Raw genomic sequence first — 22400 nt, 5'->3', positions numbered from 1 at the left:
ACTTTAATATTTAAGGACACATTAAATTGACAGTAAAGTTTAGGGATGCACGATATATATCGGCTACTATATCGGTATCGGTATATTTTTGATGGTTATCGGCCCAATAAGTAAATTTAGCCCATATGTTATAGCTGATAAATAATGTGCACTGGTTTTGAATTGCTTGAAATATGATTGAAATTACTTTAAAAAAGGAAAACACAGTGAAGTGCAACATGTTCTGTCATATCGGCTAAATACAGTTATAATGAGAATATTATAATTGTCAAGTCAAGTCAAGTCAAGTTTATTTGTATAGCGCTTTTCACAATACAGATTGTATCAAAGCAGCTTCACAGTATTAAATTAAAATAATACAACAAAGTTTGTTTCAAGAGGAATTTATTGATTGATAAAATTAAATTAAATATCCCCCAAAATATCCCCAATAATTGTATGTTTTTCCCCAGTAATTGTATGTTTGGGTCATGGCTTTTAATGGTGTGACTTTTGTTTTTGTAATCAGGCTCTCAGAAATTATATATAAATTTGGATTCAGATTTATCGGCCAATATATCGGTTATCGGCTTTCAAATATAAAGAATTATCGGCCAACCTTTTATATCGGTGCATCGCTGGTAAAGACATTTATAATGTTAGAAAAGATTCTATTTCAAAATAAATGGTTGAACTGTCTATTCATCAAAGAATCCTGAAAAATAATGTTTTCAACACTGAAAATAATCATAAATGTTTCTTGAGCATCAAATCATCATATTAGAGTGATTTCAGAAGGATCATGTGACACTGAAGACTGGAGTAATGATGCTGAAAATTCAGCTTTGATCACAGGATATAAATTACATTTCACTAAATATATTCACATAGAAAGACTTCTTTTAAAAACATTAACCAAGCTTTTAAATGTTAGTGTATATTCTGAAGTCAACACAAGATCATGATCATTCTCAGCTGATATCATTTAGGACGTTGTTTCATTCTTTAAAAAAATCTTAGAAAGAAGTAATTTAATTCTGCTTAACGTTAATGTAATGTGACCTCACATTCAGCTCTAAAACCCCCACTATTCATCATCCAATCATCTCTTCATGATAAAATCAAGTCGCGCCCTACACGTTTTCATGTTCACTTTAATAACGGTAATATCTAGCACACGTACGGGAGAGTTCAGTGTCGTCTGTCGAGTCAGCAGGACTCATCATGAACTGTTTGGTTTGGATCAGCGAGGTTCAGGCGGGTTGACTTTACAGCCGCTGTTAACAAAAGAAATGTGTGTGTGTGTGTGTGTGACGGAGAGCCGAATATATGAACAGCAGAGACTCAAAGTGAGCACATTCCACATCTATTGTGCTTCCTCTCCTCTTTCACTGCAAGACACTAAAGAGAAAAACTCCTGTGCAAAAACACCGTTCAAACTTGTCATTCATTCATGCATTATTTAAGCTGTTAATGAGCCTGAATGCATTCATGTGTTCATCTATATGTTTCTTTTACTGTCAAAATGCATGCAAAAAATGTATTGATCTATTAAAGTGTAGAAACTATTTACATGCTAATAATTTTCACATTTAAGTAAACATTACATTTTGAAGTAGAAAGACTGAAATAGTATTTGCTTGTAAAATGTACCTTATTTACAACAGTTTATAATTTGAAAGATTTTGAGTCTGATTACCAAAACAGTATTTTAACGTTAAAAAACACTTACTTTAAATGGTAAAAGTCGTTCTGTCTGTCTGACCTGTCTCACTCCCTCCAGAAGAGAGACTTTAATTAAAGACGAACGGCTTCTTCGTGTGAGCTTATCTGGAAACGCAATCGGACTGTGTCGCCTTTTCAACCTCTGTACATTATATATAGAGACAAAGCCCTTTCTCTGAGCTTTAATCACAATGCAGATGTGATATTGACTGGCCATTTTGTGAGTCGGGTAATGGCACCAGGATATTAAAAAAGGGAAAGAGGGGCAAAAAAAATCAATGTGCTGTGCTTTAATTCTGCAGACTCATTTCTCAGCGCAGGTGCAAAGAGCGTTTCACGGGACGCGGAAAAAAACACCAAAACGTTCCCACATCGGCAAACTCTCGGGGGGTTCAGTGAGAATGAATAGCGTCCGCTGACAGGGCTGTTTGTTTGCACACACAGTCTGAGTTTTAACACCCAGGAATTATGCAAATCGAGTAACAGCACAAACACACTCATGGAAATTTGGCAGTGGCAAATCTTCTGGACCTTAAACCAGCTTTATTTAGCAGTGTCTGAGTCGGTATCCCACTAAAAAAAGCCTGAAATAAAGCCAAATCAAATATATTTTTATATTTTTTATATTTTTTTTCAATTATGCACACACTTAAAAAGTCACATCTTTTGTCAAAGAATAAGTGAGAGATTTAAAAATAATAATAAAAAAAAAAAACTGATATACAATTGCTTAATTTAATTAATAACTGGTGATAATTTGAAATCGCTGGTATTTCTGACGTCACAATCGACCTTGTAACCAATCGGATCAACGTGTGATCGCCAACCAGTGGATTTCTGAGCTGAGTGAGTGAGTGGAGGCGGGGCTCATTTGCATATTCATAGAACCGCGCATACTAAATGAGGCAAGGGTGTCAAGTTACATTTGAGATATTTTAAGGCATGAAGAATTTGTTTTCAAGAAAAAAACTTTTAAATAAGTTGGTGATCAAAGATGAGTTTTAAGGGATAAAATTATTGACTACAGGGGGACATAAAAAAATTATTGAATAAATTCTGTACTAAGTGGGGAGTGTAAATAGTGGCAGATTTCCAGTGCTAAGTATAAATAGACACAAACAGCATCTTGTTTACACTGTAAGTGCATAAGGTGCAAACAGAAGTAATATGCTTAAATGACAAATGCATTTATGTAATGTGCTGTTAGTACTAATAATATCTGAGCAACGGTGGACAGAGTTAGTGAAAATAGACACTGTATGTGGTGTAAATAGATTTTGCATGTGTCGAGGCTCGTTCACACCAAGGACGATAACTATAGCAATAACAATATCCTTATTAAACTCATAAATATAAAAGTATAGCAGAGTTTAACAATCTCATTGGAATCACTTTCTTTTTTCCAGCTGATGAATGACAAAAACATTGACAGCCAATCAGAATCCATCCTGCTTAAGAGAGATTGGGCATTTAAAGCGACAGACGACAAAACTGTGATTAAAATAAACAGAACGATATAATATAGTTAATGCTATAGCTATCATTATAGTTCTCGTTCTCGGTGTGAACGGGCCTTTAATTTCATCAGACACTGAATCTGCTCTTTAAAATACTGGAATATAAATATATGTCTGATTCTGCATGATATAATGAACTGCACTTGTACAGTGAACCATCTCCTGTGTGCAAAATGCATTTACAGCGATACAGTATGAATGTGAGCAGGGGTTCAATGGTACTTGTGCTTTTCTAAGTGAATATAAAGAGCCACACGAAGAAAAAACCCCAAAATAATAATCTCATAAAAGAGAAAGTCCTCTTTGAAGCACGCCGTCTCTCACTAGCTCCTGTGACCTAGATCAAGTTCATTCTAGTAAGCACTAGATCAAGGCAACAGAAGTCAGACTTCACAAAGCATTTCCTCTTCATGCATAGCAACGCCCGTCTTTCCTTATTGGCTCACTGGTGCTTTCACGGCGTTGGAAGATCGTTGTGTTGGCGCTGGTTGGTGGCAGAAGCGGAGCTCCAGCATTGCGTGCCAAAAGCCATCAGGGAAAAACTCAAAAGCCGAAGTCACGTGATTCACTCAACCCACACGCCACCCCCCCCGCTCTCTGATCTCCAGACGCCGGCCACTTATCGGTCCTCTACCTCCACCAAACCAGACACCAGCAAACCGTGAAGTCTGAGAGACGCGCCAGTAAACACCGCGCATCAAACCCTGAACGTCTTCCAGATCACTAACACCACGTGAAGAAATCACTGAAACCTTCAAGAAGAGAGATGATTTTTAAGGCTTTTGAACACCGTAGAGCGTTTACTGTTCTAAACCACACAAACATGATGATAAAACATCATTTAGACTAAAAGAAAAACACCTACTATGAAGAATCTGATATATAAACTTACATTTCTAATTTATATAATTCTAGTAATATCAAGAGAAGCCACAAAGACAGAGAATCAAGAGAAACCACATAGACATTTATATATAAAATATGATATACAATCATTGTTATCAAGATGAAATATAATAAATCATGGAAAATGTCATGAAAGAAATTGATTAGAATGTGAAATATAATGTATTAAAGGCATAGATGATAATTATTTCTATTCTCAGATTTTAAAAACTACTTCTTTGGGAGAAAAAATGACCAAATTTAATATAAATGTTAACTAAATTAAATATATAAGAAACCTTATTTCAGCAACATTTACCACTGGCATTTAATTTAACTTAAATAACAAAAAGAAATATTTAAAAAACTACATATACTTTTTTTAAACTAATAAATATGACAAAAACACACATTTAAAATGAAAATGAAAAACTAATTTTGAAATATTTATTCAAATGTAATAGCATCTCGATACTAAAATAACAGTGGTCACAGGTTTATTCATATGCAGACAGATGGGGGAAATGTTGTTGATGTTAAAGGCATAAAAGTCCAACTCCTGTGATATTTTGGTGCAAATTTGGTAATGTATGTATATATCTCTGCTGGACATTTTTTCAGCTTTATTTTCCAGTATCTGGGTTTGTATTGCAGAAATATAACCTGAAATAAAATAAAGCCAGAGTTTTTTATTTATTTTACAAACTATAATATATAATTATTTCATTTATTTTAATTTTTTGTTATTAAGTTATTTTGGATTAAATTCTGGTAATTTTTTTTTTTTAAGTTAAACACACAAAAAGAACAGGTGTGAGAACATTTTAAAATAATATATAATAAAATAATCATAACTTAATATGTGACCCTGGATCACGTCACCAGTCTGGAGTCGCACGGGGATATCTGTGGCAATATCCAACTATACACTGTATGGGTCAAAAATTATAGATTTTTCTTTTATGCCAAAAATCATGAGGATATTCAGTAAAGATCATGTTCCATGAAGATATTTAGTAAATTTCCTACCGTAAATATATAAAACATGTATGTGTGTGAGTGAATGCTGCACAATCCCCAACATAAATGAACAACTTTAAAGGAGATTTTCTCAATGTTTCCATTTTTTTGCCTCAGATTCCAGATGTTCAATAGTTGTATCTCGACCAAATATTGTCCCATCATAACAAACCACACATCAATGGAAAGATTATTTATTCAGCTTTCAGATGATGTATAAATCTCAATTTCAAAAAAGTGACCCATGTGACTGGTTTTGTGGTCCAGGGTCATATATAAGTAAAAACTAAAAGAAATAAAATAACTAAAATAATTCTAGTGAATTTCTTCAAATAACTCCAAAGCTACAAAGTAAAAAATGAAATATGATTTGTATTTGAAAGTTAGAAGACTAAAGTACTACTATATTAAATAATTACAGGCACTTTTTGATTAATTTTAATGTGACACGCAGATCATCGAGCAGATGAAAGTTCATTTTAAGTGCCGATACTTATAATTTAAAAGAGTTCATTAGGAGAAACGGCCGAGCAGTGTGAGATCTCACTCCTGAAGAATGCAATTATTGCTTTCATAATTGACAGTTACATCTCTTTAATCACATGATGGCTCAAGCCATAATGAGGCGAATGAATGATGCAAGTAGCAAAAAGTCAAGAAAATAATTATCAGTGGGTTTTATCAGCAGGGTAGGATCGTTTCCACAGCGTCTTGTGTCTGTGAATCCTAAACAAGAGGAGAACTCAATTAACACCACAGCGAGAGCAGAAGAAATAATCCATAAGCGCCCGAGGCGGCATGAATCTGAGCAGACAGAAGCGTACGGGGGTCCACGTGTTCAGGACCCTCATTTACCTTCATCTGAGAGACTGATTTCCTAAATCCAGAGAGTTTGTGGCGATGGAGATTTAGTGCGACACGATATGCTGATTTACACAACATTATATAGAAAAACCACCAGTAAACCTGATGGAAACAACATTGCATCTTACAAACTCACAATATAAAGCGGACCGGACGTATTATGCTTTATTACAAGTTAACTTTCTTTGTTCTCTATATCAGTGTCAGTGTTTCTGAACTCCTGAAACGCCTCCTTGAGTTTCTTCCCGGAACGAACCCATCACAATATTCCTCATTATAATAATTCATGCACAGAATAAAGGGGCGGGGCCTGGTTGAGTTAGTTAGTAGTGAGTTAAACTGGCGGTTATGGTAATTAGGGGCGGGGCATTTCCCAAACACACTCGAAGCGCTCGACCAATCACAACACACTTCTCCAGCCGACCAATCAGAGCACAGTGTGCTTTTCAGAAGGAGGGGCTTCATAGAGACAGGAAGTAAACAGAGCGTTACTGACAGACTGGGAAGAGAGGAGCCGCAACAATGGAGAATATGAGGAAAATAATGCCTGAAACCTGTTCTAGTAGAGCCTGAAAACAACATCATGACTTGGTAAAAGAAAATAATAAGTCGTCTTTAATATTTTTGACTAACAGTAATGTTGTTTTGGTGATGGTGGACATAAATAACTCTCTGCTGGTGATTTGACGGGTTGTGTCCTGTGTCTTCTGAAGGTGCTCTCACTGAGAAAGCGCTCATAAATTCTCTTTATATGTTTCCTGGACACGCAGAGACTAATGCGTCTATCAGATGCTTTATGGCTGCATTGTAGCTGCTCATACATGCCATAAAAGCATTGTAAAGTCTGCTTGGATGGAGTGCTTTTCTTTAGACCACTAATTGCTCACGCAGCAAGACACATTTTTACGAGTGTATTACCTCATCTCTTTATGGAAATATTTATGTTTCTGTCCAGAACCAATGTTTTATCATTGCTGGTTGATTTTGGATGAAGATTCACCTCTTACTGGCAGAAGAGTCTGGATCTGGCATGATTTGATCAGTCATTGAAATAGTGTAAACAAAAACAAGTTCGGATAAGCCAATGATATAATACGGCGGTTTGATATTAAAATGCATGAATTGCAATGTGTGTGTGTGTGTGTGTGTGTGTGTGTGTGTGTGTGTGTGTGTGTGTGTGTGTGTGTGTGTGTGTGTGTGTGTGTGTGTGTGAGTCACCATAAACATGCCCTCATGCATTTGTTTCTCAGGTGTCGTGTTCACCTGAAGATTAAGAATTTCCCACAAGCGTCTTTGTAGCCGTTGTGTTCGGTTGCTTCTTAAGCTCACAGGCTAGTAACTAAATCCCAGCACTCTTTGTTTAGAAACACAAAAGACATGGTTTCTGTGGCTGGGAGTTGGACGACTGAGGGTTGGCAAGGTGTAAAACAGACTCAACCTAAGGCCATGTGTGTGCACTTTTAATTTGAGACGAGCCGTGTTTCTGCCAGGTAAATCTGCGCTGCACAAAAGAAGCACTAGAGGAGAAAAGAATGAGACTTAATTAGAGGCCGCTAACTAATGACAAGGTTTAAGCTTTCACTTGAAGCGCGATCACTGGAATGTGAGCGACACAACATTTGTAGCGGTTTTGCAAAAACTGAACTTAGAACTGAACACAACACTGTAAATGCCCACTCAGAAGGTGATAATGTGAAAGTGACGTGTATTAATGTGGGTTTGAAAGTAGAACAGTATTTAAATGACGATATTAAAGTTTTCGTCTGAGAAAGAATGTGAACGCAGTGCTAAAGAAAGTGAAAAGAACGTGTGAGTAAATAAGGGAGAAAAGAAAGTTAAAGGAAAGTTGATAGATGGAAGTCGTAAGAAGATTGAAGGTTAAAAGAAGGTTGAAAGATTTAAGTCTTAAGGGAATCCTTTGAAGGAAAGATCTACTGTATAATAATATTCTTTTTTTTTTTTTTTTAAGTACTGTATTTTATTTTATTTTTCTAAACTGTTTTAATTATTCTTATTTCTTTTTATTATTTTAATTTCTTCTATGTAAAGCACTTTGAATTGCCATTGTGTATGAAATGTGCTATATAAATAAACTTGCCTTGCCTTGCCTATTTACGTTCGGCTACTGGGAAGGGAATTACACTGCTGGGCAGGAAGAAGTCTGGAATAATTAAGTCTCTTTTGCTCAACAATGCTGCATTTATAAAGTAAAATAGGGTAAAATATAGTAAAATAAAAAAGTAAAATATATTTTTACAATTTAAATCAGCAGTTTTCTATGTGAATATATAGTAAAGTGTAATTTATATCCTGTGATCAAAGCTGAATTTTCAGCATCATTACTCCAGTCTTCAGTGTCACATGATCCTTCACAAATCACTCTAATATGATGATTTGATGCTCAAGAAACATTTATGAATATTATCAGTGTTGAACACAGTTCATATTTTTTGTGAAATAAATAAATAATAAATAAATTGATCAAAAGTAAAGACATGTAACAAAAGACTATATTTCAAATAAACTTTCTGTCCATCAAATCCTGAGAAAAAAAAAGGATCAACATTTTCAACTAAAAATAATCATAAATGTTTCTTGATCATCAAATCCTCATATTAGAATGATTTGTGAAGGATCATGTGACACTGAAGACTGGAGTAATGATGCTGAAAATTCAGCTTTGATCACAGGAATAAATTACACTTTACTATATATTCACATAGAAAACTGATGTTTTACATTTTAATAATATTTCTTAACTTTTACTGTATTTTTGAGCATCTACTGAGCAGAAAACACTAACATATCCCAAACTCGCTAGTGTAAAATCAGGAAAATAAAATAAAAAGCATGACAAGTTCCTGCCAACGCCACATAATGCGCAGCTCTATAAACACCTCAACGCTGGACCGTCAATATAATGCATTTAGCATGTAGATCTGATCCTGATTACCGCTGAGATCAGTTCTGACCAAATATGGCAGACAACAACAAAAAAAAAGAAATTATTTTTCCAATTACTATTGCACCAGACCGTCTAAAGAATGCTTTGAAACAAAAAAAGCAAAGCCACAATTGATGCCAGCCATTTTTCCTTCTCCTCCTCCTCCTCTCCAGTCATCGGCAGGCTGTAAGTCTTCAGAGAGTGGATATTCCAGCTCAGCTCAATGTCAGCGCTGGTTACGCCTGATTCAGTCGGACCCCCCCGTCCCCGTCCCGAGATTGAGTCTGACCCCTGCACGCAATCGCCTGCACTTTCCCTTCACATTACTTCTGCTATTCTAACTTTTCCACTTCTGAGCAGCATCAATTATGCACTAGAATAACACAGGCCCCAGCCCGGGCGATATGACATAAAGGCCGATTATGAGCGTGAATAATTCAGGCACCTTCGTGCCATGTAGCTCTTTCCAGCGATACGGCGACAGACGCAGGACCGGTGTGAGGAACGTTCCTGACGTTTTTAGCTGGAGGGAACGTCGTATTATTGAGCGCCGGGGCGTTGAGAAACTCGGATGCTTCTCTCTGACAGAGAGAGAGAGAGAGAGAGAGAGAGAGAGAGAGAGAGAGAGAGAGAGAGAGAGAGAGAGGATTTCTGTGCTGAGTTGATAGGAAAGGGGAAAACATTTGCTCTACAGACCAAAAAAGTATTTTTTATCTGAATATTCAGTGTGCAAGATTAACAATCAGCATCGCATATAATGAGACATTTTCATTTAAACAGGAAAAATAAATAAATAAATAAATGTTGTTCCTCATCGTTTCTGTCTCGTTTTCCAGCACAAAAACATAAACATTCTTAAATTACTGGAGAACAAGCAAAATTACATATTAAGTCTTCACATATAAAAGATATTAACTCTTGAAAAATTGAGTTTGTGCTTAAAAACAAATCAACTTAATTCAGAGGGAAACCAAGTCGATTTTTTTTCTTAAACTTAATTTTGATCGATTTTTCATTAGCCTTAGTAACTTTGCTTCTCCAGTAAATGCATCTTGATTTAAGAATGTTTAGATATTTGAAAACACTGAGTAGGACCAGAACTGTCGTTAAACACACGTGTGAACAGCCACAGAAGCAACACTTGAACCCTCAGACTTCTCTCGGTCACCTTTGCCGTGTCACCACGGTATAGCCTTGACCTGGTTTCTTCATCGCGTGCGAAGGTTTGCCTGTGAGATCACAAACAGCTCTTAATATTTCATACACTCGCCGCCATCACACTCAGCTTCACCGTCTGCACCAATCAAACGCCAGGAAACACTGCGTTTCCATTGGCTGATCGTCGCCCCCCAAAAACACATCCCAGTCCTTCTGCGGGTCGAGACGGAAGGTTTCACACACACAAAGAGGGAAGAAAGGAATGAAAGCCCTGTCAAAACACAACTATTAAAACATGATGAATGTGGAAAGCATAAGATTCCTGATTTGATGTAAATATTTGGTCAAATGCACTCAAAAATAATTATGAATAACAATAAAACTACATCAAATTAATATTTTTCTTAAGTATTTGCCAATTAAACATTTTCATTGAGTGCACAATATTTAAATGCAAGAAATAACTATTATATATAGTTTTATGTTTATAGATATAATTTTACACTATATATATATATATATATTTTTTTTTTTTTTTTTTTTCATATATATAAAAACATGAAATTATATTATATATATATATATAAACAAAATTATAATAACTCATTTAGCAAAATAATTCTAGTTTAAACTAGAAAAAAATAATTCTAAAAATAAAATAATTTTAAAAACTATGTTTATATATATAAACTTGAAATTATATATATATATATATATAAACATAAAATTATAATAACTCATTTAGCAAATTAATTCTAGTTTAAACTTCCCAAAAGTATTTAAAGTCAATGAGCAAGACACACTTTTTATAAATAAATAAAATAGATTATTATTATTATTATTATTATTAAATAACATTCAAATATTTGCATCTTACCCATTTTAATTTTAGTAGTGCAGACTTTTATGTGGCTAAATAATTTCTGCTTCAATATTTTGTTTTGTTTATTGTTTCTAACATCAGTAAATGAATTAGAGGATTACTGACGGCTAATGCAGACACACACGCTTTTAATCTCACAAAATGTAATCAAATATTAAAATGCTTTCTGTGTAATGCAAATATCCCCAGACTCCAGATATTTATATATTTCATATTTACACATCAAATAATAGCCATGACCAGTGAACTTATAGTTTAGACCTCTGTCTTCACAGTCAATGAATAATAATAATAATAATACATTTTATCTGCAATGCGCTTTTCTTATACCCAAAGCACTACAAGTACAGTACAAAAGTAGATCCATAAAAGAAAATTAAATGAGAAAACCAAAATGCAACAATAGGTCGAGTACAATATACATCTAGTGTTTCCAATTAACACACAAACAATATATTAAATAGATGTTTTTTTAACTGTTATTTAAAACTACCTAATGTTGGGGTCCTAAACTGGATCTCTGTGATCCGGCATTAACTAACCGTAGTAGCCACAACATTGGGCCGGAATCAAACACTGGGGTGCAGAGACACCCCGACAGCCCCCTAAAGCCCTGAGCCTATTACAGCAAATCTAAAGGGCCAGTAATCCCCGATTAGTCCAGAGAGAGAGAGAGAGAGAGAGAGAGAGAGACCCAGATGGCCTCTTCCGTGCGGACCGGACCATTGGGCATCGAGGGGGGAAATCAGATCAAGGTTTGGGGAAGCAGAGAGATCAGCAGCCAAACAAACACGGCTTTAGAAACAGATGCTAAATATCCCGGTGTGTGTTTCCCAGAAGCATCGTTAGCCAACTGTGGTCGCGAGTTCTGCCATTATCAGCAGTTCAACGAGTCGGTGTTTCCCCAAACCATCGTTCTAACAAACATTCGCAAACAGCATCGCAGAGTTGTGTGTTTGAACGACACTCTCGACCTGTGGTTATAAAGCAGATTCATGTTTTCATAACATGTGGACTCAATAAATCCTGATCTTGAGCAAAATAAGCAAGATGACATTCAGTACAATCTAAATCTTTTATTAAGAAAATATACAAATGTAATTTACGTCTGTTGGTGAAGAGATTTAAAGTGTCGTTGTTGAACTTAATAATTAAATATAAACTCATTTTTGAGTTTTGACTACGAACACAGGAAAACACAGCTATACAACATAGTTCAAAACATATTAATAATTAGTCATTTCTGATCATCGACTCTCAGTCTTTATTCACCTTTTTCTCATGTTTTCTCAATAGAATTAATAAAAGTATAGAATATAATAGCATATTTCTAATAGGGGCTCATTGTAACGCAGTGTGACAACATGCCCCACCTGCACACCTGGGATTTAAACCCGGCTAGTGTCTTCTGCTAGTTAGCGAAGCATTAAAGAACTATCTCAACTGTTAAATAACATATTGGAGATTACAATAATATCAGATTTGTCTAATTTTAAATAAACACAAAAAATAGAGATGAAAAATTAACTTAAGTAAGAAATTTACTTTTGCTATGGTTTAATAAATGTCTATGGATATCTTCCAAAAAAAAAAAAGTATTTTGGCTCAATCTTTTCTCTATATAGTGTTGATATGGCAACTAGTAAATACACCAAGTTTCGTCATGCTAGCATGTGTGGAAGTATTTAAAACAAGTGTGTTACAACTAGCCCTGCGTTACATTGTGCCCCATTTTGTTACAATGTAACAAAAATGTTACATTGTAGATTTTTGATCTTAAACAGATTCATTAACAGTAGTTATTACTCCACCGCCAACGTGACATCATTAAACACCGTGGTTGGACGACCAATTTTGCGACAATAGGGTTTCGGGAAACAGTCGTGACTATAGTTGATTTCTTCAACGATACTATAGTAAAGGCATCATCTTCCAAAATCCTCGGTTTGTGCATTTCAGCGCAAAAAAAACCTCCAAGGAAGATTAGAAAAGGTCAATTAAACATTCTCAGGCTCTGAAGGAAACAGTCCAGGGCAAATTTATAACTAAACAGTTTCTGCAGACTTCCAAAGACACTCCAGGGTTCCTCTTAAGTCTTATTTATCTCATTAGGCCTTTAACACTGATTAATATGAATGCCGAATGTGAGCAGGAAGGTTTCTATGGAGGAGAGGAAGGGGGATTAAAGAGGAAAGGGTTTTGTGTCAGTAGACAATGAGCCGATGGCTTTTTAAGCCCTTTAGTGACTCCACGCCATTAGCTCATGAATGAGGAGACCTCGAGTCGCTTCACTCCCAGAGACACTAAACAAACAAACCTCTGTCAGACCCGGTCGCACACAACATTTCCAGGTGATCCTGGAGGATCTACTTCTGGCTCTCAGAAACTAAGAGAACAGAACTTTTCAGTTGTCAAACATACTTGACCTCACGTTAAGACAAAGCAAGCCGCTTTATAAACCCAATTCCATGACAACTATACAATTACACATATGTAACTATGGAAGGAGAATTGTGTGATGCACAGTCCAATTCATTCATTATTTAAAATGACAACAATAAATTTAAGGTAAATGGAAAATAAAATCAAATATAATAATGTTGAATGAAATTAAATGAAATTTAAGAGAATTATTAAATTACATTTTTGTAAAGAATTTATATGTTAAGCATTTAAGCAGTCTTTAGATCTTCAGTAACAAATTCAATAGAGTGTATCTAATGAAATAAATCAAATATTAAATAAACAAAATATAAGTTAAAATTATATATATATATATATATTATCATAAATATTTTTAATATTTGTTTTTGTTTATTTAACTTATTTTAATTTATATATATATATATATATATATATATATATATAACTTATTTTCATTTATAAAAATCAGTTTATATATATTATTATAACTTTTTGTTTATATATATACAGTATGTGTGTGTGTGTGTGTGTGTGTGTAATGTATATATATATATATATATATATACACATATTATTTTTTTTTTAAATTAAACAATTTATTTAAATACAAAACAAAAAAGTTTTTTTTTTTTTTTACAACATTTAACATTTTTGTGAAGAATTCATATATGAGCAGAACCAACTGAATCTGAAGCATTTAAGCAGAAGCGTTCAGATGAAGGTCTTCAGATCTTCAGACACATCTCTTCAGTCCAGTGTATCTGATCCTCTCGCATGGGAATCTGAGTGTTTTGGGAAGCTAAAGGAAAATCATGTTCTTTATGTTTTGTGCACGTCTTCACAGCCACGTCGTCGAGAGCTGATACTGTATCTCGGTGCAACACAACACTCCTCAAACATCCCGAACCCCCTCCACCCCCAGAAGACGGACAAAGCTCAGTTCTGGGGTTAATCCTGTCGGCTTAGGCCTCGTCACAGAACAAATGTCACCTATTGTTGGAGAAACCCGGTCGAAGCGGCCAGACACATGCGTCTGTGAAACAGCGCTTGGCGTGTGAGAAAGATCTGCCCGTCGCTTCTGTGTTCGCTGTGAACGCCGAGAGTATTACAAGCAGGACCATGAACCCCTCTCCATTCACCCCCTTTATCCTCTCCTGCTCTCCTTTTCTCTAAATACATGCATACTTTCAGCCGGGTTGTGGAGAGGCGACAGCGAGAGGAAACAATAGTGGCCTTTCAGAGCGATCGAGGCCTTTCAGAACTGAGAGAGAGAGGAACCGGCCGCTCAATATTTACAGCGGCCCGCTTTCCGTTCGTTCGTTTGTTTGTTTGTTTGTTTGTTTGTTTGTCCTCTCGGTGGAGTAAACAACACCAATGCACATTAGAAATAATGGTAACACTTTACAATAAGGTGCATTAGTTAATGCATTAACTGAAATTAACTTACAATAAGCAATGCATTAGTTACAGTATTTATTAATCTTTGGTTAATAAAAATACAGTTCATTGTTTGTTCACAGTGCATTAACTAATGTTAACAAATGCAACCTTTGATTTTAGTAAATGTTGAAATTAATATCTAAGATTAATAAATGCTGAAGAATTCTCAGTTCATGTTAACTACGGTAGTAAACTAATGAACCTTATTGTAAAGTGTTATTGAAATAATAAAATGCAGAGCGCTGAAAACTCCTGAGCGATTCTCTCTGACTATTTGTGCAATGCAAATTTTTTTTGCACTTCTGAAATGTCGTGGTAAGTTAGTTTTACCTGCCCGGCGAGTCTCTAAACCGGTTGAGTTTCTGGAGAAGCGTCCCGCAGCTGCAGACGGAGTCATTCTCCTCAAACTGAGGTGTGAATGTGGAACGGCACGGGTGAAGCAGGCATGACCGAAACACCAGCCACACGAGTCATGCTTCATTCACACTAATATCAGGAGAAACACTGCAGCATTATTTGCTCTCCAGCTTACAATATTAACTCATGTTAAATATCCTTTATGAATAAATGAAGCACACACACTTGTTCAGGAGCTCACAAACATCTGTCTCGTCGAGCATTCGCTTATTTTGAGCATGCTGAGATTATAATGCACAAAACATGTACATGTCTCACATATTAAAAAGAGATGCACTGAATTAAATACATCGGAAACACTTTATAATAGTTTCATTAGTTAATGTATTAACTAACAATGAGCAACACATTTATTACAGTATTTGTTCATCTTTGTTAATGAAAATACAACTGTTCATTGTTTGTTCGTGTTACTTCACAGTGCATTAACTAATGCTGACAAGATTTTAATAAAGCATTAGTTGAAATTAAAATGAACAAATATTAATAAATGCTGTGGTTCATCATGCTGTGTAACTAATGAACTATCAATGCATCTAATTATGCATAAGAATCAATCTGATGTCCAGCGCCGGGACCGTTCCTGAATGAATCCTGCATGCCGATTCTACTCTGCATCTCTCCAGCGTTCACTCGTGTACGTCTAATCCAGAGCCGGATCGACTGGCAGACGGAGAGCAACAATCCCGACCACGACACCGGCATCTTAGAAGAGCATGTGATGCTGAGAGGTTTTATACAGCCACTGTATATCCAGAGTCAACACACAGCAAATCCCTGGCTCAACTCGCTTTTGTCTTTATTAAATAAAAACATTGTGACATTGCATAACGTCCCGCTGGCTTTTTAAGCACCTAATGAGCTGTTGCAGGGTAACTGTGATGTCTAACATTAATCCACTGTCATCCTCGTCTAAACGTGGTCCTTTATGTCATTTCTGCTCTTTAAAATCATCATAGTAATGATAATAATTCTAGGTTTCTCATGCACTGGCTGAACTCTCCGATACACAAACCATCTTCGTTCCCCTCTGAGAATGGATTTGGACAGCAGAAAGGCACAGCATGTTTTACATACAACAAGTCTCCAAGAGGAAAACACACAGTGTCAGAACTAGTCAGGTCAGTGTGAACTACAGCAGGATCTGCTCAGGACTGGAGGATACCAAGCTCTGTTGTACGACTGAAGAAACCACACGCATGAGGAACGCACCGGGCTTTACATTTCTCAGATGCATGATGTGTTCCTTTCCTTCTTAAATCTCCCACAGGAGAGAAGTGAGGAGCTCCTAAAATGCACATAAAATACATGCAAGAGTGCATAAAGCGGTTTCATGCGGAGAAGAGCGCAAAGTTTGCGGAGGGAAAAAACTAAATGTGGTGGGGATTACAAAACTGTACGAAACTTTACAAAACTTATTCTGGGCTTACACTACAGTAGAAATATGCTAAATCTTTTTCTTTTTTTTAAATTACTTTGTTAAGCAAATTTATAACTATTAATATATATATATAATTTATATAATTGTATTTAAAACACCCAGAGAAAACACCACTTGCATATTCTTCAGAAAATATATAAATGTATTTTAACTCATTCAATGATTTTAATAAGCAATAAAAAAATTGTGTACATATATATATATATATATATATATATATATATATATCCACACACAAATTGTGACCCGTGTTTTGGGGAGTTTTACAAAGTTTTTAATTTATATATATATATATATATATATATATATATATATATACTATTTTTATTGCTTATTAAAATCCTTTTATTATATAATATTTACTGTAAAAACTCCCAATTTGTGTGTGGTATATATATATATATACATATATATATATATATATATATATATATATATATATATAAATTATATAAAATTATATGTTTACATTTTCCACACACAAATTGTAACCCGGGTTTTGGGGAATTTTACAGGAAATATCATACAATAATAATAATAATATATATATATATATTATATATTATATAAATATAATTTTTTATTGCTTATTAAAGTGCTTACACACAGAAATAGTAACTGGTATCTAAGGGACTTTTACGGGAAACACAGTTGTCCTGTAAACACTGGACGGTCCTGCACGATTGAGTCGACTGGGAACACATTTCTGACTGGTTCATCATGGAACATTTTCACGAGCAACCCAACTATCGAGTTACATCTGAATGTATGCTGGGTTTCCGTTCAGAGGCCGCGTGACCCCTGAGCCCCGGGTCTCCAGTAGAGGAATCAACCTCCTGAAATATATAATTGTATTCATTCATTTTCTCTGCTCAGCATGGCACTGAGAAATGAAGAGAGTTGCCGTTAAAGGGGAAGGAAGTCTGAGGAGAATCCGGCTAGCGGGAGCTCTTAGCATGGGAAACGCTACAGCAAACTCATTATGGTCATTTAGTGTGCCAAAGGTGCAGTGAGTAATTAACCAATTAACCATTCATACTCATAAGGGAGGTGCGAGCCAATGAAGTGCGGACAGCCAACAGACGACGTGCTTCACTGGTGCCTTTGTGAGTCAATTTATGTGGCCTTCTAATATTCGGTCAGAGCTCCTGCAACGCATACAGAGAGAGCAGATGCACTGCTCAAAATGTGTTTCTGACTATACGTGAAGCATGCAAACACATCACGCAAAATGAATTCCTCACAGTCCGTGTGTTCATATCATGTCCTGCACACGCACACTACTTTTGCTATCATTCGTGAGGGTGCATGAGTGAAAAAACCCAGATTACTGTAAATCTGACACACAACATCCCCTTTAAAAACAAGACAATAAAACACAGACTCAGGAAACCACTGGATTCTTACAGGCCCAAACTCAACGTGAATCACTGCAAACCATCTGTGCTTCTGTGAACTGAGGTTACGCCCCAAAAATGTGAAGAAGAAAAAATATAGAACTTATATATTTCTCTCTCTCTCTATGGAAATCTGCAATGAAACTTATTTTTTCAACAGAATAATCACCTGGCTTGAAATCCATGTGTCCAAATGATGTGGCTTCTCAGCGTCACATATAAAATGAAATCTGACTTTGCATTTTTCTGTTTAAACAAAGTGTCACATAAATAAACTGTGCGCGCAAAGCAGGGGAGAAATTCTGACCACAAAACATCTAATCAGCAAAGAAATATTCAGACTGGCGGCAGGTTTCAAAACTGTCTGATGCATTCAAACTAGTTTTAAAATATGATATGCAAGCTGTACTGTTGCAATGAAAAACAAAAAAGACTTCATTACTTTGGTGAAAAGTGTAAATGTGAATATACCATCAATTTTAAACATGTTAAATAACATACTGGTTGAAACAAGAGGACTGAGATAAAATAAATAAATAAATAAACTACACATCAATGGTAATTGAATGACTAAAGTTAGTTTATGTAGGCTGTTTTAAACTATTTATTAATTATTTTAAGTTATTATTTCTCTTTAAAACTATTTACCAGCTTTTAAATAAGAAAAAAAAACGGCATGTTTTTAATTATTCTGACCTATGAAATACTTAAATATGCACAAATAAAATGCATTATTACTTTTGTTTGGTCTAAAAACATATATAATATTGTGTAAATGAAATGCATTCACCTCATCTTAATATTATAAGCAATTTTAACTCTTTTTGAGCTGAGAATTGCAGTGTCATTTACAGAGCCCGTCTGGTGGCCCTTCACCGTGCGGCCCTTTTAATGGACACAAATACACGGTTTACACCTGGGTTTTAATTAATTAATTAATGTATTATTTAAAAAATGTGACGATAATGAACAGGATAATTCATATATTAAATTTAAGTTTTATTTCAGAGTTTCATTGTCAGTGATTTGACGCTTAAAAGCAACATGAATTCATTTAGCCAACAAATGTTCGTCTACAGGAAAAAGCAACCAATTAACTGTAGTTTTTTTATTTCTTTTTTGTGGACCAACAATTTTCATGTAACCTATCATAACAATTGTAGCCTACTGGGGAAGAAATTATGAAATCCATCATACCATGCTAAAATAACCACCTGAATGAGACAAAATTAAAGTATGGAACCAAACAAGTGAAGTTTAGAATTTAAACTCGATCGAGACTAAATATTTCGCGAGAAATTTTGCCGCTCAATTTTCTTTTCTTTTTTTTTTATCTAAAGATGCTATTGATTTTTTTTTTTCTGAGTTTACCTTACTTTTGCTTATATGATACAAAATATGCATTCATATAAATAAACAAAATTAGATATTCTATTGTTCTGTGAAAAAACGCCCGATTCACAGTTTATAATAAATCGCGAATAATCGACAGAGACACTGCCGATGCGCGCGAACTGTAGCGACATTGATAATCATTATCATATCGCCTTTTTTAACACAGCAGCCTATTATCTTATTGCGTTTATGTTATCTTAATAGCCTACTTAGCCTATTTCGATTATTTTTTAACTCTTTCGACATGCATACCGGTTATGTATTTCTCTAGAAATGTAATGCAAAGTGAAAGTGTCACGTAGGCTAGACAAAGTTCCTGCAAAAACAGCGGTGAATATAAACACACAGATCCACTCACCTAGGGTTGGTTCGGTTCCAGTAGACAGCATATCGATCAGCCATCACCTTTGAGCTGGGCTCTTGACTAAATACACACATCCACAGAATCACACCCACGAATATGATCATTTCCACTTGCAGCATCACTACAGCTCACTTGGACACGTATATTCCTCTTTCTTCAGATGACTTTCTTTCATTCACATCTGTGGCTCGACACAGCTGATGTCAGGGCAAGTGTTGAGATGTCCACGATCTTCTGTCAAGTGTGTGTGAATGTCCGCACTACGGTCAATAATTGTGGACTGCGCCGCCGGAGAGACAAAAAAAATCACAGAGTCAGTGTTTAAGGGTTCATTCTAACGCAGAAAACACACACATATCAACGCGCCGGAGAGAAACAAGCTCCTCATCCACAAGTCGGGAGCGCAATGTTAGTCCAGGAGAGAGTCAGTGTGTTCGTTCACAGAAGTTGCCGGTGGAAACAGAAGCAGAAGCGAGATCTCACACTGATCTCAGTGAGATGTTGAACTGAAGTCCCTTCGGAAACACGCAGAGCTCGAGAAACACACACGCGATCCGGACGCGCGCGCGTCACACTCCGTCATTCTAATGCAAGAGATGAAGAAGAAGAAGAAGATGAAGAAGAAGAAGGAGCGCGCGGGTCATCGGTTGTTTCACGCGGTTTCGGTGTGAGGATGATGTGAACCCTGCGCTTCTCACTGCGAGAGTGTGTTCGGTTACAGCAGGACGCAGGAAAAGCCCATTGGTCCAAAACTCGGATTGGGCGGAACAACACTGACACTAACATAGACCCCTCCTCTAACCCTTTACTTCACACACTTCACTAATATAACCGATAGATATAACACAATATACACAGGTAGAGTGGGGAGATAGATAGATAGATAGATAGATAGATAGATAGATAGATAGATAGATAGATAGATAGATAGATAGATAGATAGATAGATAGATAGATAGATAGATAGATAGATAGATAGATAGATAGATAGATAGATAGATAGATAGATAGATAGTGTGTGTGTGTGTGTGTGTGTGTGTGTGTGTGTGTGTGTGTGTGTGTGTGTGTGTGTGTGTGTGTGTGTGTGTGTGTGTGTGTGTGTGTGTGTGTGTGTGTGTGTGTGAGTGTGTGTGTGTGTGTGTGTGTGTGTGTGTGTGTGTGTGTGTGTGTGTGTGTGTGTGTGTGTGTGTGTGTGAGTGTGAGAGAGAGAGAGAGAAAGAGAGAGAGAGAGAGAGAAAGAGAGAGAGAGGGAGAGGGAGAGAGAGAGTGTGTGTGTATGTGTGTGTGTGTGTGTGTGTGTGTGTGTGTGTGTGTGTGTGTGTGTGTGTGTGTGTGTGTGTGTGTGTGTGTGTGTGTGTGTGTGTGTGTGTGTGTGAGAGAGAGAGAGCGAGAGAGAGAGCGGAGAGAGAGAGAGAGAGAGAGAGAGAGAGAGAGAGAGAGTGGGGGGGGCTCTCCATCAGTGGAACACACACTGACAAATATTTAGTCAATTATAGGAATTATGTAAATGTCAACCAATCCTTGACCTCCATGTCATCAGAAAAGAGCATATACTAAATATTAGATGCATTCTGGGACTTCAGGAACTGGCTGAAGAACCTTGAGTTCAGCGAAACATGTGTAACGTAGAGCATTTCAACCTGTTGCTTTAAAGAGTCCGATGACCTTCAGAAGCAGCTCTGCTCTCCAGACTGTGTGTGTGGAACAAGTGCTTTCGGATGCAGAGACGGGGCGCCGGTCCAAATTACACACTCCTCCGGCTCCGGGGCCAGTTGTTCCTTTATTCCGGTCACATCGAGCAGCGGGGGCTGGGGGGGGGGGGGGGGGGGGGGGGGGGGGGGGTGATGAGGTCATCGCAACACAGCAATCTCTCCTCGACAAACAGCATGTGGCCTCCATCGCATTTCAAAGCGAAAGATGATATTCCTTGCACTCGCCTTTCGCCCGGGCCTCGGCATCACAATAGGCATTTTGATTACTCTTTATGCCATATAATTTTCTATTGACGGCATAGACAGACAAGTTTGAACCTCATCCCGGAGACAAATTTATCGTGATTGATTGTTATTCCAAATGGAGGTGCAGAAAGCTATTGCTGGGGAATCTATCATGGGAGGGAAGAAAGAAAGGAGTTGTGTGTGTGTGTGTGTGTGTGTGTGTGTGTGTGTGTGTGTGTGTGTGTGTGTGTGTGTGTGTGTGTGTTTGAATGGAATCGTTTCCGTCATGGAATAAAAAATCGAATAAAAAGGTAATTGTGACTTTTTTTTCTCTCTCAATTACGTGTTTATATAGAGTTAGAATTTTGGAATCGCGAGTTTATTTCTCAAAATTGTGACTTTTTCCCTCAGAATTCTGAGGACATTTTGCAATTCATATTTTTTTTGTTTCCCCCACGGATTCAGACCCTTTTTCTTTCTCTCGAAATTGCAAGTTTATATCACACAGTTATTTTTTCCTCAGAATTCGTAATCCTGACATTTTTCCTCAGAATTCTTAGTTTATATCTCGCCTTTCACCCGGGCCTCGGCATCACAACAGGCATTTTGA

At 36.3% G+C, this 22400-nt stretch overlaps 1 protein-coding gene across 2 annotated transcripts in view; it reads right to left on the bottom strand.

Annotated features, from left to right (window-relative positions):
* Positions 1-20567, bottom strand: part of efna5b (ephrin-A5b) — a 135424-nt gene extending 114857 nt beyond the window's left edge. The window contains exon 1 of one of the 2 annotated variants that reach the window (XM_082188941.1): positions 19848-20567. In XM_082188941.1, the coding sequence (XP_082045067.1) occupies positions 19848-19972 (125 nt within the window). In that variant the 5' untranslated portion in view covers positions 19973-20567. The remainder of the gene's footprint in view (positions 1-19847) is intronic. The other variant, XM_082188940.1, reaches the window with a different exon arrangement.
* Positions 20568-22400: the final 1833 nt, after the last annotated feature.

Source organism: Leuciscus leuciscus (genome assembly GCF_965113295.1).
Source record: "Leuciscus leuciscus genome assembly, chromosome: 13".
NCBI classification, from domain to species: domain Eukaryota; kingdom Metazoa; phylum Chordata; class Actinopteri; order Cypriniformes; family Leuciscidae; genus Leuciscus; species Leuciscus leuciscus.
Note: the sequence above shows the minus strand (reverse complement) of the source record. Positions and strands in the feature narration are given on the sequence as shown.